This window comes from Psittacula echo (genome assembly GCF_963264785.1).
Source record: "Psittacula echo genome assembly, chromosome: 4".
Classification (NCBI taxonomy): Eukaryota; Metazoa; Chordata; class Aves; order Psittaciformes; family Psittacidae; genus Psittacula; species Psittacula echo.
Window position 1 is genome coordinate 113,979,378 of NC_137738.1, and position 17,095 is coordinate 113,996,472.

The 17,095-nt window shown below is 38.5% G+C and overlaps 1 protein-coding gene across 1 annotated transcript in view; it reads left to right on the top strand.

Moving 5' to 3' along the window:
• Positions 1-17,095, top strand: part of KIF16B (kinesin family member 16B) — a gene marked incomplete at its 5' end in the record, with an annotated part of 139,758 nt that overhangs the window by 93,182 nt on the left and 29,481 nt on the right. The window contains 2 exons of the mRNA XM_080615968.1: positions 2,843-2,965; positions 9,760-9,849. Of these exons, the coding sequence (XP_080472094.1) occupies positions 2,843-2,965; positions 9,760-9,849 (213 nt within the window). The remainder of the gene's footprint in view (positions 1-2,842; positions 2,966-9,759; positions 9,850-17,095) is intronic.

A 17,095-nucleotide genomic window follows, 5' to 3' on the forward strand; every position in this document is an offset into this window, starting at 1 on the left:
GACTTTCCTCTTTTTTTGCTTGCTTACTAATGGAGTTGTTGATGCCATGAGATTGCATCTTATGGTTTCTTTAATACTACATTCCAAGAAATAATGGAACAATTGATCATTAGGAAAATATTTCCATTAGTCGAGGCATGCCTTTAGGTACTAGGTTATTCTTTACCAGTCATCAATGTCATGTGCTCAAATAATAAATAAGCTGTAGTGTCCCATCTTTTGCTTCTTCCCTTGTAAAGGGGGCTGAATACCTTTTGAATCCTGTTGCTTGAATGTGCCATCTGCCTTGTTTGAGGAAGATGGTCCTTGGCAGAAAAAACAGTGGTATCTAATCTGAAATTCTAAATTGTGTAAGCATATTGCCAGTAGAGGTGAAATCTTCTACTAGACAGAGTTAGACTTCAGTCTCTCTACTAGTATAAGAACATTTCCCATTTGTTCTTACCATATGTTAAGACATGATAATATAACTCACGTGGGATTTAAAAAGAAATAACTTGCATTGGATGAGGAAGTTATGTCTGGAAGGATGAATGTTGGTTTGGGTAGAGAATTTTAAGGGGTTTTTTGATCATAACAAAATTTTCTACTACCTTAAGGGAGTCCAAAGATGAGCAAAATGTGTCACATTATTTTGAAGTGTGGTTTTAGTTTTTAACAAAAAAAGTATACACAAATACCTCTCAGAACATACAGCAGCCAGACTAGTTATGAGTTTGAGCGTAACATCGTGTCAGTTCAGTTCAGGAGTGGCTCCTTCATTGAAATCACAAAGACATTTCCTCTGAGCCTTGCTGAAAGTTAACATTGAGTGGTGCTATCTCGGAGGACTGTAAGGCTGTTAAAGGAAGGCAATTTCTGCAATTTATTCCTTTTCAGATTATACTCCAAAGTTAAATGTTGTGTTCCTGATAACATGGTTTTCCTCTTTTGTGTTTGCTTTCAAATCTAGATCCGTGAATATTCTGCACTTTTATAGGGGAAAAAAACCCAAAACCCAAACTTCACAGCAATGGCTTTTATTCTACTGTAAATTAAGTATAGTGTAATGATTCTGTGTTTATGAATATCAAACCATTATTTAATGTATTAGGGCATGTTTCTCTCAACTCTTGAGATTATTTTCCTCTCTGACTATTAGGTGTTTGTAAGAGTTCTCTGAAAATGACTGCCAATAAATTACTTGTTGACAGAGGTGGCTTTAAGAGTGCATTTATGGTTTTATTGCTGTTTTAAAACAGATGATATTGTTGTCAAGGCAATGAACTCCACTTTTCCCCCAAGGAAAGAATTGCTTACATTTCTGCACTCCAGAAATGGGTTTTTGCTAAAAAGCCTGTAAAGCAAGGAGAAGTGAAAGAAGGGCAAAATGGGGAACCGAAAATATTTATTGTGTAGAGGTCTCTAAAAATATTTTTCCATTCAAACATGAACTTCCTTATTTTTTCACAAAAAAAAGGAAAGTCTGTGGGAAACACCCTCTAGATAAAGTCACTTAATTGGAACTAATATTCACTTGCTTTGTGTTTTCTTTTTCACTAATGCTCATGTTAAGGGAAATGACATTGGCATTTGTAATTGACTGGTAATGAAATAACAGCCTCTCCTTCTTGAGAGCCAGGTGAGGATGCCAAAAAGCTCTCTGAAACACACAGCACTGAGAGGCATTTATGAATGAGTAGCAGACTTTTCTCCAGCTGTGTACTGGAAATCACCAGGAATTGCTACAAAGAACCCAAGTGTTGATGAGCAGAAGTATGAGCCATATTCACATTTGGAGATAATGTTGGTCAAGACAGAAGTGTTTTGACTAAGCAACATGCCTTATGGTAGCTGCTAAAGGACCGAAAATGAATGTTGAGAATACAGTTACAAACCAAGTGATGGATAGCTTCATTAAAATACAAATATTTAACATGGTCAAATCGTTCAAGTGATAGTATTCAATCTTTTTTTGTTATTGTTAACTTACACTTGTCATGGTACTGTTATTTTTTAAGTGCAGGTTCATTAAGGTTTTCAGACCAAATATGTTCAATTGAGAAAGTGGAGGACTTCTGACAAGGCAATTTCTGTACTTCTTCACTGTAAATGCTTAATGCTCCTTTTGGACACAGTCACTGCAAAGCATTAATCTTTGCAGTTGCAGAAATATTTTTGACATAACTCAGAGTTACAGATTCCATCTGGCTGTTAGTCCATGGAATGTGCCCTCATTACAGATACCTGGTTAGATAATTTTTTCCAGACCATGCAGATTTATCATAGTTGAGTGTTCTGTTAATTAGATGTGATTTCAAGAAAATAGTAGGAAGCTGTTCTGACAGTGGATTGCTATGATATTTATACCATATTTAATTATAAAATGAGTTTGGATTTTTAAAACCAAAGAGCTTTCTGATTTGCCTAGATCCCCTGCAGCTATACATGATATTGTAAACACGTTTCTTATATAAAGACATAAAAAACCATAGCTGACTGTGAAGGCTTGATTAATATATATATATATTTTAAGAGGGTTAGCACAAAGTCCTCTGCTTTCCCTTGGTTTTGATATCTAAGCTGAAAGTACCTTTTCAAAGAAGAAACAGCATTTTTCAGGACACTTCACCTTCATTTTTTCATGCATAAAAAAATGCTGGGGCTGGCTTATAAAAGGAGAACCACTTTGTTTTCAAATAATTCCTTCATTTTAGAAGTTATTTCTGCCTCCTCCATCCTCTCTTTCCCTGCTCTTCTGGCCAAGAACATTTTCTCGTTTTTAGTGAAGTTCTTTTCTCTTTTTCCTTATGTAGTGATTTTGGTTTTCCTTTGTTCTCCCTATTTGGTATGCACATGAAAGCGGATGGTCTGTCGTTCACTGGGAGCAAATCCAGATGACCTAAAGGATCCTATTAAAATTAGTATTCCACGCTATGTCCTGTGTGGGCAGGGAAAGGATGAACACTATGAGTTTGAAATAAAGGTAAGTGCTTTTCAGTTGCTTCTCCTTAATGTTTGGAGTCTCCGTACACGTATTGCTTGCATTTGTACAATGGTAGCATCATAGTAACAGTATTAATAGATGAATGCCTTTTGTTTAGTCATTGCTGGTTTGCTCTGTCCAACTGTTGGTGTTTACTGTCAGCATCACAGTTAGTGAAGGTAGAAACAGCAGCTGGAAACATACCAGAGAATCTGCAGGTTCCAGAAATCACCTTACTGACCCCATTGAATTCTATTTTCTGTTCACTAAGTGCAATTTTTGGTTCTCTCTCCATTGTCTAAGTGGATCGATTGTACACAGGAGGTTGGTGGTCAGATTCTTGGGGTGAGCAGTTCCAGATCTGAAGTCAAATAATTCAGTTGAAAGTGTTGCAGAGTTGAGAATTAAATGCATATTGGTTGAAGGGAAGCCCTTTATTGAGGTGCGAGTGTCAGGTATACGAATGATTAGACTTTAAATAGTTACCTGTAATAATGAAAGCATAATCAAAGTATTTTACACATATCCGCAACATAGACTTGATTCCTTGCAGGCCCATTTTGTTCTGATTCCTCCCATGCTGCATTTCCAAGGTCTCACTTCTCCAAACTGTTTCTCCTCCATTCTAGTGGCTTCCTCAGTTGATCTGTGCAAAAATACATATTCATTTTGTTTCCTCTGGTACTAAGCCAGTGTTTTTTCAAAGCAAGATGTGAAGTCTAATTGGAAATGTGTTCCCAGTGCATGTGGACATGTAGCATTAACTGACATACATGGCATCAGAGACAGAGTTGGCAGCCACCTTCGCTGAATGTGCTGCCAGATGCTTCATTAGCTGGTGAGAGTTGGATGAGTGACCTGCCCTCATGGTGTGAAGGACCATTTTTGAACTATGCTCACATTCTTTTACAAAGGCTTTTATTAAGATGGGTGATCTTAGCTCTGTGCTAATTAAATTCTCATCCTGAAACGTACTGCATGCTTTATGGATGGAATACTTCCTTTTGCCTTTTGAACTTTGAACTGACTTTCCTCAGGCCAGCCAAAGAGGTGCTGAGAGAAGAGTTAAGTGCATGTGAAACTTCCCCAAGGATTGTTGTACTTTCCAACTATTTTCAGCACATGGGATTTACTAAACTGAGTAATGGTTAATGAAAGTAGAAAAAGTAAAAAGGTATTTTCTCTTATTAATAAGTTGGTGGATTTCTCTTTTAAGTATTCACTCCTCATCCCTAAAACACATGTAAGCATCTGCAAGATCTTAGGATGAAGGGGCACTTAAAAAAGTATGCGCATAAAGGCTTGGACTGAAGGAAGGAAATGTAGTAGAAGAAAGTCTTGAAAAGGAGTGGGAGGCATAACCAGTAAGGAACAGGAGGATATATTTAAGGAGAGATACAGATACATATCAAACTAGGCACCAGCATTCTGTTGCTTGTATTTTGTTTCTGTGAGAATCAAGCCTTGCTGCCTAATCTCAGTAATGGCATGGAAGGGACAGACACTCTAGCTAAGAGCGATGTGTATGGAATGGGTGTTCTACCGTACTTGCCACTACAATCTTTTATCTCTCTCCTGTGCCATCTCTAGGCTGCCTCATAAAGAAAGTGCTGCTTAAATAACTGCTTTGATGAAGTTCAAAGCAAAGAAATGGATGACACATTGGGTAGGGAAAGGGCTATCACTTTAATAATTGTGTTTCATTGCTGTCAACTTCATTAGAGCACTAAATATTTTACTGAAGCTCCTATGGACCTTACTTTGGCAGTCTTTGGATTGCTTCTTATCGTTATTCACTTACACAAATCGATCAGCTGTTTATGCTTTTACCTTTGTCTCCAGGTCTCTGTGTGTCATAGTGGGCTGCTTTTGCTGCTTTTGGATTTGGCTCCAAGCTACAATCCACAGACTTTCCACAGACTTTCCACAAACTTTTGTATTTTAAACCTTTCCCCTGCAGAGCGCTCAGCTCTGCTTTGATCTGTATTAATCTTCAGCTGCTGCTACGGTTATTCTGTGGGAAATCAGAATACATGGAATAGTGATCTCCCCTCCATCTTCCCTCCCCCTCTCCCCCCAAAAAATCAGGAAAATAGGAAGATGTGGAAGGGAGGAGAGAACATGTATCTGTTTATTTCATCCCTTCCTTATGGCTCAGGATACAATGTCAAGTTATTGAAATAATTCCCAGTTTCAGCGTTACTTTATTCAGGTTTATTTTCAGGTTCTCTCCTCAGAATGTGTCAGACTTAGGGGAGGGCTGAGGCACGGTTTACCTGATGTCCTTTGCTGTGTCTCAAATAAGCCTTCTACATCCATGCTCCTCTTGCTCTTGGGGAAAATGAGTGGCTGACCTGTTCGCGTGTAACAGCACTTGGAAATCTGACAAAGAGACAAGGGATGATTGAGTCAAATTGTAAGACAGTTCCCAAACTTTTGAATCCTAGGCATCTCAGAAGCGTTTTCTTCAGCAGATGTTTCTAGTCATTGCAGTTAAATCCTGGCATATTGCTGTGTAGAGGAACAAATATAATAAATTCCTAAATAAAACCAACATATACATTTCTTCTTATGACATGCAATAGTGCAGAATATTTCCTGTATTTGCCAAAAGAGAGTGAGTTGCACTTTTCTTGGCAGCATCGCAGAAAGCTCATAAGTCTTTCAACCCTAACATACCATCCAAAAATACTTTCTTTTAGTGCAGGTTCAGCATCTAGACACATATAACATTTGGTATCAGGCCAGCAAGATTGTCTGTCCACTCGGGTTCTTCCCCTGGATACAGATCCTACTTTAAGATGTTGAGCGAGTCCCAGGAGAGCCTATTGGAGAGAATTCAAAGTAGAAACAAATGCATGCTGTGTTTCAGTTAAGATAGCACCTTCTTCTTTTCGAGCAAAAGATGTCATGGAGCTGTTTGTGCTGGTCTGCTGTTAAGTATTCAGTACGAATAGATTATGTTTCCAAAAACCCTTCCATTTCAGTGATAGTTTTATTGTTGTCTTTAAAGACATGATGGAACTGTAGTAACTTAATCAGGTCTAAACATATTTATGTTTGAGCTGAATTAGAATACCAGAAAACTATTCTTGTATTTTCCCCTTCCTTTCATGTTGTTGTGATATGCAGAATATTCAGACAAGGCTGTGCTAGCAATAGCATGTGGGAAGAGCTTTTGTATCAATAAGACCATTGCTATCTGTTCCAGGCAGTGCCTGGGGTTGCAGACAGTGTCTGTGAACAGCAGAAGAAGCAGCGAGGCAGGAGGGAAGGGGGAACTCCAGCTCACATAAAGGCATGCAAGGTCTCCGGAGAACAGATCATGGAAACAGAGCCTGGAATCAAGCACAGCCCTGCAGGGGATCCTCTGGCAAGAGGAAAAGTTGTAGATAAGCTATCTCATTTTTATTCCTCTTTCCCTCATTGTTCTCAGTTCTCTCATTTTATTTATCCTGTTTGATATTCTTTCAAAACTGGCTTTTTCTTCTTTTAAGCCTTCCAGCCATCTCTGGCGAGTTCTCTAGAGGAGATGATCCAGGCAGATGCACCCCAGAGCAGTGCTTTTCTCCACGTCCAGTAGCAGCTCTGTTCAGCCAAGTGCTGTGGTGTGTCTGCTCAAAGTGTCCGTGTTTCTAGTCTAAGTTTCTTTCTGAGCTCAGTGAACTATTGCAGAATTGGAGTAAAACAGGAAGAGTGCTCATTGATACGTATTTGTAAGGAAAACAATGCATGCCCTGTATCTACCTAAATTAGAGAAAAGAAAAAGCCCCATCTTCCCTCAACTGTATCAGATTAATATCTTCAATAATAAATAAAGATTGCAAGATATTTTTAGGCAACTTAGAGCTTTTCAGATGCTGTAGTCATAGATCTGCATGTATCCCCATCCCATACATAGTCTGTCATACATCTTTTTTAAATGGGGGAGAAGAATCACAGCCCAAACTGGTTGGTTCAGCTTTAGGAATAAAAGACCTTGTTCTAGAAATGCTATTGCTCTGCCAGGTGTGCTGTAATTCTCCTCATTATGTGAGTGGAGTTTGGTCCATCTGTCCTAATAACATTATTGCTGAGCTTCGGGGACTAGTGAAGATTTTGTTTAGCTTTGAAACTCACCAATAATATGAGTGGTAACAATAGAATTTTGCAATCCATTACCTCCCATTACAAGAATTAGGAAAGAAAACAAAGAGGATGACAGGGACTGAGTCAGATCAAACCAAGCCACCAGAAAACACTCCAGAGAAAATCCTTCAGTTCTTAGGCCGCACAGATATATGGCTTTGCTGTTTTCCTTCCTGTCTGTCTCTAACAAGTTGTTTATTAAACTTTGTAGAAGAAAGTTAATAAATAATTGGCTGCAGGCAGCTTGATTTGGGTAAGTTTGGTATCATGCTATCACCTAGACAGCTGTCAGATGCACAGCCAACAACATCTTTGGCAAGCTGACACACATGCTCTTCCCCAGGATGTGCAGCTGGAAAAGTCCTCAATGCTTGGCGCTAGATTGCTCCCTTAAAGGCATGCTGCTGTGACAACCCTAGGGAAAAAAAGCAGTCATTTTTGAATAAAAATCATGTAGAAATGAAATTATTGCAGCAAAATTCCACCACTCAGAAAAATTAAAATACAGAATTAAAGCAAAAAGTAAGCAGGAATGAGTAACATATTTATGATTATCCATTGCATTCTAATGTTTACTTCGAAATCACTAAGCTACGTTACAGTAATTATTCAGAACAAAATGGTTAATTGGTTGATCGAGATCAGTGTAACATGCATATTCCTGAATAGTTACTTTTTTAGTTAAACCTGCCTGTGCATGTTAAATCCATTCACTTGTTTTGTAGTTTGAGACACTCTTAACAACATACAGTCGTTCATACAAGTGGACTAGTGCAGTTAAGCTTGCTGGTGCCATGAAAGATGAGTTTTATCAGAAATAATGAATTTGCATTGGACATGTGCTGAAAGAACCTGTGTTTTAATGTTTGTGGAAAGTTTTGAGCAAGCCAGTTTTATTTACTTACATCTTTTAGTTAAAAATAGAGGCAGAAATAGGAGAAAAAGAAATCCAAGCCTGGTTCCTGATGTCATAAGATATAGAACAATTTCTGGTTTCCAAAACACTTCCCCTATTTCCATGTTCTGTATACAGCAGCAAAGGCAGTGGGGATGGAGAAGGGTGGAGCAGAGATGAGTTTATTGCGAGCATGGAGTAGGACTTGTCAACAGTGGTGCGTGGATGCTGGTTTCCTCTGGACTTACTGCTCTGATCTCTTTTTCTCCTGCTGAGTGTTCTGAGTTCAGCAGTAGCAGCCATTTTTCTCCTTCTTAGCAGCTGGTGCAGTGCTGTGTTTTTGACTTTCAGCCTGGGAACAGCACTGATAACACCGATGTTTTTAGTTACTGCTCAAATGTTTACTCTGACCAAGGACTTTGTGAGTCTCATGCTCTGCCAGGGAGGAGGGGAAGCCGGGAGGAAGCAGATACAGGACACCTGACCCAACCTAACCAAAGAGGTATTCCATACCACAGCACGTCATGCGCAGGATGTAACTGAGAGTTACCCGGAAGGGCCAGTTCACTGCTTGGTCAGGCTGGGTATTATCGATCGGTGGGTGGTATTGTATTCTCTTCCCTCGTTATTTCCCTTGTGATTATCATTACTGGTGGCAGCAGCAGTGATTTGTGTTATACCTTAGTTACTGGACTGTTCTTATCTCAACCCGTGGGAGTTACATTCTTTCGATTCTCCTCCCCATCCCTCCGGGAGTGGGGCGGGGAGGAAGGGGGGGGAGTGAGCGAGCGAGACTGCATGGCTGACTGAGTTTAAACCACAACACTGAGTTATCCTGCTCTGTTGTAACTTCCATTACCTCCATAACTTTTTGATAGGCTCAATAGTGAAGAACCACTTGTTAATTTTAGGAGTCATTGTAAGATAAAGCCTGTGTCTTCATGGAATGTGTTTTATGAAAATGATAATTTTGATCTTCATGCATAAAATCATAGGTAGGCAGAGGTAATATCACATATTAGGCCTGTTACGCTAAAAAAGCAACACTTTTTCCAGGTTTAGGCAATGCTGGCTGGCTTTCTCCAGCTCTGCTAGATGGTGTAGAAAAATCCCTGCAGCTTTGCTTCTTGGTAGCCTTGGATCACTGGAGCTATAGAAGGACTTTGTTGTAAAATCAAAGGCTTCAGTCACAGCATTTTTATGACCCACTTACATATTTCTCTCAATTCATTTTATTTCAGACAGCGAAAATTTTTCTTTCCCTGGTATTTTTGTTGGTTTCTCAGTTTGAATAAGGATTTTGTGAATAACTATTGCTAAGGTTGGCTTGCTGTCCCCTTTCACTCCTGTTGCTGTGTGCTTTACTCACAGGAACAATTTTTGTTGATTTTAATGAAACTTCTTGTATAAACGGGATGGTCATCAACATAATGATGTCAGAGACCAAGAGTGTTTTAAAGGAATATCTTCTACTGAAAGCTGGCATATATAATTATTTACCCTACAAATTGGAATCCCATTCTATTTAGCAATGAACTCTGTCCAAGAAATGTGTATTCATTGTGTAGTATTTTTTGTTTTGCAGTCAGTGCTCCTTATTAATTACAGTTCTATCACTGTAATGAATAAAAACTGAAGTGAACTTGTAAGTCCTAATGGATTTAAGGGAACTAAGAATTGCCCCTTTTAATCTGATAAGCTTGTATACTGCATGGTTTTTTGTGTCGTGTGGGTTTACTTCTGTTTCTTGTTTTTGTATTGTCTGATACAGATAACAGTCCTGGATGAGACATGGACGGTATTCAGGCGGTACAGTCGTTTTCGAGAAATGCATAAAACTTTAAAGATGAAGTACCCAGAGGTAAGTTTTGGTAAAACTTCTTTTGTAGAAAAGGGTGGAGGTAGAGACTTGAAAGTAAGTTTTTTGGACAATGTTTACTCAAAAAGGGAGGTGATCAGAGACAGCCAGCACAGCTTCTCCCAGCATGGTCTCCCACAGCATCCTTCTCTCTGAAGTGAAGAGGTATGGGTTTGATGGTTGTGGACCTGTTGGAGCCAGTCCAGAGGAGGCCATGAAGGTGTTTAGAGGGTGGGAGCACCTCTCCTATGTAGACAGATTGAGTTGGGCTTGTTCACCCTGGAAAAGAGAAGGTTTCAGGGACATGTTAAAGTAGCCTTCCAGTACCTAAAGAGGGCCTGTAAAAAAGATGGGGACAAACATTTCAGCAGGACTTCTTGCAATAAGACACAGGATAATGGTTTGAAACTAAAAGAGGGGAGATTTAGACTAGACAGAAGGAAGCATTTTTTTTACAGTGAGGGTGGTGAAACACTGACACAGGTTGCTGGGAGAGCTGGTTGGATGCCCCATCCCTAGAAGTGATCAAGATCAGGTTGGACAGGTCTCTGAGTAACCTGATGTAGTTAAAGATGTCCCTGCTCATTGCAGGGGGTTGTACTAGACTTTTAAAGGTCCCTTCCGACTGAAACCATTCTATGATTCCTCTCAGCTTGATGCATTTAGTAAGATTGGCAGCCCCTTCAGCAGTTTAAAACTCCAAAGCTGCTAGGTGCAGGATGGATGTTGCAGTGAAACTGTGACTCCATGTGTTGCTTCTAGCCATTAATTCCCTTTACTGCTGACTGGTGTTCCCTGGAGGTTACTGTTTTGTTCATTGCAAGATACTTGCAGTCAGATCATGTCATCCTGACAACTCCTCATTTAAAAAGCGTTGTTCCACAGATACCCTGTTGTAATAGTGGCTTCCAGGTTTCTGCAAAATGGAAAATTGATCTTTCTGACCACCTCAGAGACACTGGGTATTGAGGATATGAGGAGCTGTGCCTGACAGAGCTTTAGTTCATTGCACTGAGCTTTTGTTTCAAATTACAGTTCTTGGTTTCCACATCTAACTTTTAATCATTAACATTTTGCTTCCTTTCTACTTGTTGCCTTGGATATTGAAAGAAACAAATCATTCAAGCAATGGAAATGATCCTAATTTAAGAGTTGCACATGTAAAGAAGCCTGAGTCACATATTCATGGGCAATATCTTGAAAAATGCTAACATGGTCAAGAAAGAGAGAGGTGCAGTAGTGTGCAAATGCTTTCTTTGTCTTCATTGATGTATTTTTTTTGAGCTAAAATCTAGTTGACCCCTTGAATTTTAAAGAGTAAAATATGTAGATCTGTGTTTTATGGAGATTTTGATATGTAAGATCATTCCCATTCCGAAACAAATTGAAAAGCAAAGGTTGAAACTACCATGACCCAAATATCTGAGGGAAAGTTTGGGGGAAAATAAAATGAGAGAGAGAAAGAGAAAAGAAAAAGAAAATTAGGTCATCTTTTCTGATTGTCAGAAAATTTTTAAAGGTAAAAATGAATTTTGAATGGAAAGATTAAATGTTCTCTTTCCACAAATGCTTTTAAAAATATTGCTTGCGAATGAACATCAGTCTCATGTTTTTGATTTGAATGAATTGCCATTTCCTCTTCGATGGTAGAGTTATAGTCTGTCAACAGTAATATCCTAATTGCATCTAACTCTTGAAAAAACAGCTAGGCGGTCATCCAGCTGAAATAGAAAAGGACCACCTGAATCCCTCTGCAGACTGATCTTCCCTTTTTTAGGAGAATGTATTTGAGTAGACTTTTTCAGTCTGTTAGCAGTACTGACAACCCATTAAGGAACAATTGCATTTGGTTGTTAGTTATGTCAGAGGGAGATCACCTTCTTTCTTGGATGGAGTAGTCAGATTCAGGAGGAATGTGGTGTTCTTAAAGTCACTATTAAAACGTCCTGTGTGCTGCAGTGTGGTAAGGTCACTTCTTTGAATCAAGTGTTTGTGATTCACAGTACAAATTCAGGCTTTTCTGGTCTTACAGGAGGGAGGGAGTTTTTGGGGGGATTACTTATTTGTTTTGAAGAATCATAAGAACATAGGAGTGGTATTACTAGGTGAAAATAAAGTCTGGCATCCAGAGAGACTTTGACAGAGCACATAACAGAAAAAATCCCAGCCTAGAGCAAAGGTACATAGTTTTCGTCATCTTGATGTCTTCCCAGCTGAAGTTGTTTTCACTGTAATTAATAGATTAATATTTTTCCTGTGGATTTTATCTATGTTTTCCATTCTCTACTCCACTCACTTCATAGGCAGCTTATATAGGTAATTTTCTTTTGCTGATTTTTTTCTTTTCATTACCTTCTCTCTGTGGTCATGCTTTGCAAGGTCAATACATTCTCTAGTTTAATGTGCCCGTTTGTTTCTTGTTGACACTTCCGTGTTGCCATATGTGTCTTAGGTAAACTTATTGAGATTCACATGTAGTACATGAATGGAATTATCTGCTTAACTATGCAGATAACTAAATCTCTAATTTCCACAAAGGAAATGCATTACAGTATGTTTTACTACATTATCTGTTCCCTTCTCGACAACTTTTTAAGTCAGGGCAAATACCAAGCCTTAGGAGTTTATTAGTATAACTTTCCCTAAAATACGATACACTTTGGAGAAGAATTGTGACGTAGTTTGGCTTCTAATATGCTTGAAAGAAATGCTTAGTCATGTTACTTTCTGAAGCGATAGGTAGCTTTAGTAGTATCTTCTTCAGCCTTTATCAAGCCTCCACAACAACCTTCAGTAAATTATTAGCAACAAGGTTCAAGAATGCATATCTTTGCTAGGTCCAAAGCACGCTAAAGCTCAAGAGAAGTAAGATAAGCATTTGATTATGTTGTCTGCTGCTTTTATATAGGTACTGTCACTTAAGTACCTGTTCTGGAAACCCTTGCAGCACTGATGTTGTCTTCTCTGTTTCACATAGTACATGACATTATGTTGTGTCTACGGATTTGAGACTTCAGACACCCCAAGGAAATGGCAAGCTTGTGAGCAGAAGAAACCTACCTAACATGCAGTTGGTTTCTTCTACTCATCAGCATTTCTGCAAATAACTGTGTCCTTGTTTATCAGAGGGGAGCACAATGATGGATGAAGTACCACGTTCTGTTGGAAAGATTTGGTGTTTATTTTCTTTGAAGGAATGTCATCATCAGTGCCACATATGTGAATGATGGCTTCCCGTATTTTTACCTTTATTTAAAATAGCCTTAATATATGGTAATTTTTTGATTGGTTTTGCAACATGAGTAGGAGTTCAGTTTGTTTGGTAAATTGAAAATCATCTGTCTGCTTCTGCTCATCTGTCACTGACCTGATTTGGGAATCACCATGATGCTAAAAAGCATTTTAATACCAAACTTGGCAAAATTACATCCTTAGTTACCATATATTATTCCAAAGAAAGTTGATCCTTAAAAGGCGTGCTATCAGAATCCATCAGAGTTGAATTTTATTGTGCATATAGTTCACCATCCAACTCTGAATTAATATTTATAATGAACAGTGAAAATACTGTGGACGTGTTTAATGTATGAGTGTCCTGCTTTTAGAAGTGAACTTTACAGCTCATTAGTTGCTCAGCTCTGAGTTACTACATCAGTATTTTAATAATTTGCTGATCTCGCATTTTGTGTTGCTGCCACTGAGTTCCCAAAGGAATGTATTGGCAAACTGATTTATTAGGAAGGTTTAAAACAAATAAAGTATCTCTTTCACAAGCAGAAACTATCTAATGTCTTCAGTCTTACGATATGCCATATATTTTATATACCTGCACATTTCTTCTAATGTAGTTAAGTGGCTGCTGACAACTGAATATGTAACTGAAATGTGTCACATGCAAATTTTGAAAGACTGAAGAAGCTGCAGCAGGGTAAGATTGTGCCAGTGGCAAATAGGTACCAAGCATTTAACTGTGCCTGTATGATTGTCACTTGCCCAGCCTCAGCTTTCTCACACTGCTAGATTGTTAATGACTCTGACTATTTTTGGAGTTTCAATTGAGACCATACTTGGTTTTCAGTGTCAGTCTTTATAAAGGAATATACTTTTTGTTTGTTATTAGTCAGAAACAGGAGTAAATGGGGGGTTGGAACTAGATGATCTTAAGGTCCTTTCCAACCCTAACTATTCTATGATTCTATGATTTGATAGAGAAGAGAGAACTTTGAAAGTAAGATTCTCTTTTTTTCCTCCTTCTTAATCTTCTCTTACCGGTTCATGGTTGTGATGTTCAGTTCTCTCTTCTTAGTATTTTCTTGTCTTTTCCCTGTTTCAAAGGACAGCAGAGGAACAATTGTCTACCTGTCTTTCCCTACCCAAATCCGGTGTTTATGAAGTCACTCCTTCATGTGAGAGTCCTTAATTCCCACATGCATCCAGGCATCTAAGCCAGGTTTTGTGGGCTTTCATTGTAGGCTCTGCTTATTGACCCCGTCAGTCTTCTTAAAACCTCTTTCCATGTGCATAAAAATCTATATAGTATTAAGGGAAACACAGTTGAGGCATTTCTATTACTAATAGGGCTTCTTGACTTAAAATATCAGTGAATCCGTGGAGAGCTGCCAAAGAGAAGCTAAGAGGTATGCTTGCATTTATAGATTCATTCATGGAGATAAGGACATACATATGTAGGCAAGATTTCTGCAGGAGTGCCAAAGCTATTGAATTCTAACATATTTAACAGAATGTAATAATTTGTGTGTTTGTATTTGATGTATGGAGGTCTGTATATAAACACATATTTGTATCTTTCACAGTCTAAAATACAAAAGGATGATTTATCATTTTCTAAAGATTTTTAGCCTGTAATTGGTCCAGCTTCCTTTTCTGCTGGTTTGGTTTTTGTCATCTTACATGACCGAATGGATGTATAGTAATCATATCTGAAACAGGAGGAACATCTACATAAACCTTCAAAGCCAAAGTTCTCATGTCATCTGCCTGTACCTTTATCTGCTACTCCTAACAGGGAAAAGAGTGTGCACGATGTATTGCAGTAACACATCCATGTCATGGATTCAATATCATGGGTTAGGGACTGTTGCTAAGGTGACAGGATTTTTCAGGTACACACAGTATAGGACAGTAAAGATTGTATTTTATAACTATTAGGAAAAAATGCTGTCTGGTTTCCTTTTTTTAGTGTAGTGTTCTGGAGGAAAGGCTCTCATTGGTAATATCAATGAGATGAGAGTTATATTCCTTCTTTTCATTTCTGCTTATCAAAGATCTCTTTGTTTGACAGAGTATCATTCTGTTTGGGTGAACTCGAGGCTCTTGTCAGCTGGGAGTTAACAGGCTGCTCTTTGCTTTGCATACTGTAAGAATTGCATGAAACTCAGCACAAAATTTCTGTTTTTCAGAAATAGTGTGTGAATATTTTTGAAAATATATTGATTTAAAAACATTTGTTGCAAGCTTATTTAGTTTTTTTAAATATTTTAGATTTTTTAAAACTCAAAAGTAGTCTGTCAGTTTTTCACTGCAAATATTTTGCTTCTTGGAAGAGGGAGACAAGAAACATCTCAGGGAAGCCAGGTCCGGTTTTATCCATCCATACTGCCTGCAACCACCCAAAATACTATGTATATGTTTGCTATCAAAATAGAACAGATACCAGTTTTGTAATCCTTTCTGAAGTTCTTTTTATATCCTTTCTTTAAGTTGTTTTTTGGTAGTTTTCTAGTACTACTGATTGGTTAGGAATAATTCAGCTCTCTAATGATGAATCAAGAGGCATGAACTATTCAAGTAACCACCACTGACTGATCTCACTGCCCTTTCCTTTTGCCTCTGTACTTCTCTTTTGGGTGACTGCCAGGGAAGGATCTCCATTTCCTTTTTAAGTGGTCCATACATCTGGTGCTTTTGATGAGTAATAAGAAGAAGAAACCTTCAATGTGAAGCGTTGGCACAGACAATGTTGAGGGGATGAGTCCGAGGTGAAGCCATTAATTTTAGGAGAGCATTCGTGGATTCTGGAAGAGATTCTCTCTGGGCTCAGTGTCCAGGATGATTGACAGAGAAATGCAGTTGTTGACTAACTTTCAAGACACGGTTGCTGGGGGGTTGTGGATTTTTATTCTTCTTCCGTTCCCCTCCCAATTAGCCTCAGGGATAATTTCTGTCTATTTATGTAATTATTAAATGATTTTAGAAAGTCTTATCAGAGGTGCAGAATTCGCCCTCCTCAGGAACAGAGAAATTAAACCAGGAGCAAAGCACTAAGGCAGCAGGCTTGTGCAGAGCCCGTAGGGCAGCATTTCGTCTGGGATCTTGGCTGTCTGGCTGCTCTGATTCTGGTTTGTAACTGTGCAGCTGTAGTGTTTCATTAAATGGGAAATTCATGTTAGTCTCCTGGGATTACTTTGAAAGCGAAAAGGATGAAGAAGCAATAACTTTGAGGTACTTGGCTTACAGGGCTGGCAAGCCAGTTGCCATGTAACTAGTGAGCTCGTGGAGCTTAGGAGCCGCTCTGGCAGCACAAGTCAAAAGCTTGTTGCATCAGAGCTGGCCGGCCTGAAGCTCTGCTGGATTTACCATTGTATTTTCTCATTTACTGGCATAAGCAACTGTATATTTAGTTAATACATGGTGTTTAAGTAGTATGCTCATATTGAATGCAAAATTCTGGACATTTGGATGCTTCTAGTGTCCAATTGTAAGTACCGTAAAGTTCTGTAACCAGAAACTTCTAAGATGATATTTACAATGAGTTTGTTCTGAAACCTGTAATGCTTTCATTCTGCAGTGATCGAAGTCCCAGTCAGTTCACAGGGTCAGTGATTGTTGAGATTGTGGTCAAGATACAATTTAAAATTATATGTACTAGGGAGAGAAGGGTATAGCATATAGTAATGAACCTGATGGTACAAATCTTGCAACAACTGCTGTCTCATTATTGTAGAAAGTTTAGGTTTGTCTGTATATGGGTACTTCATTCAGGTTCTTTCAGCCTCTAGGAGCATTATGACCCTTGGTGAGCACAGTCCGTGCAATATTTAAAGATGTATTTCTGTACTTGAAAATTTGATACAGTGAAGAAGTAAATGATGTGTTCAGCATGGATTGGAAGGACGCTTCTGGATATTAACTAGCAAGTTTGGATACTTTGTTTTTAATAATCAAGAATATGTACTGTAGTTTTGCTTTTACACAATGGAAACACATAATAGAAGTAACAAATTTAATA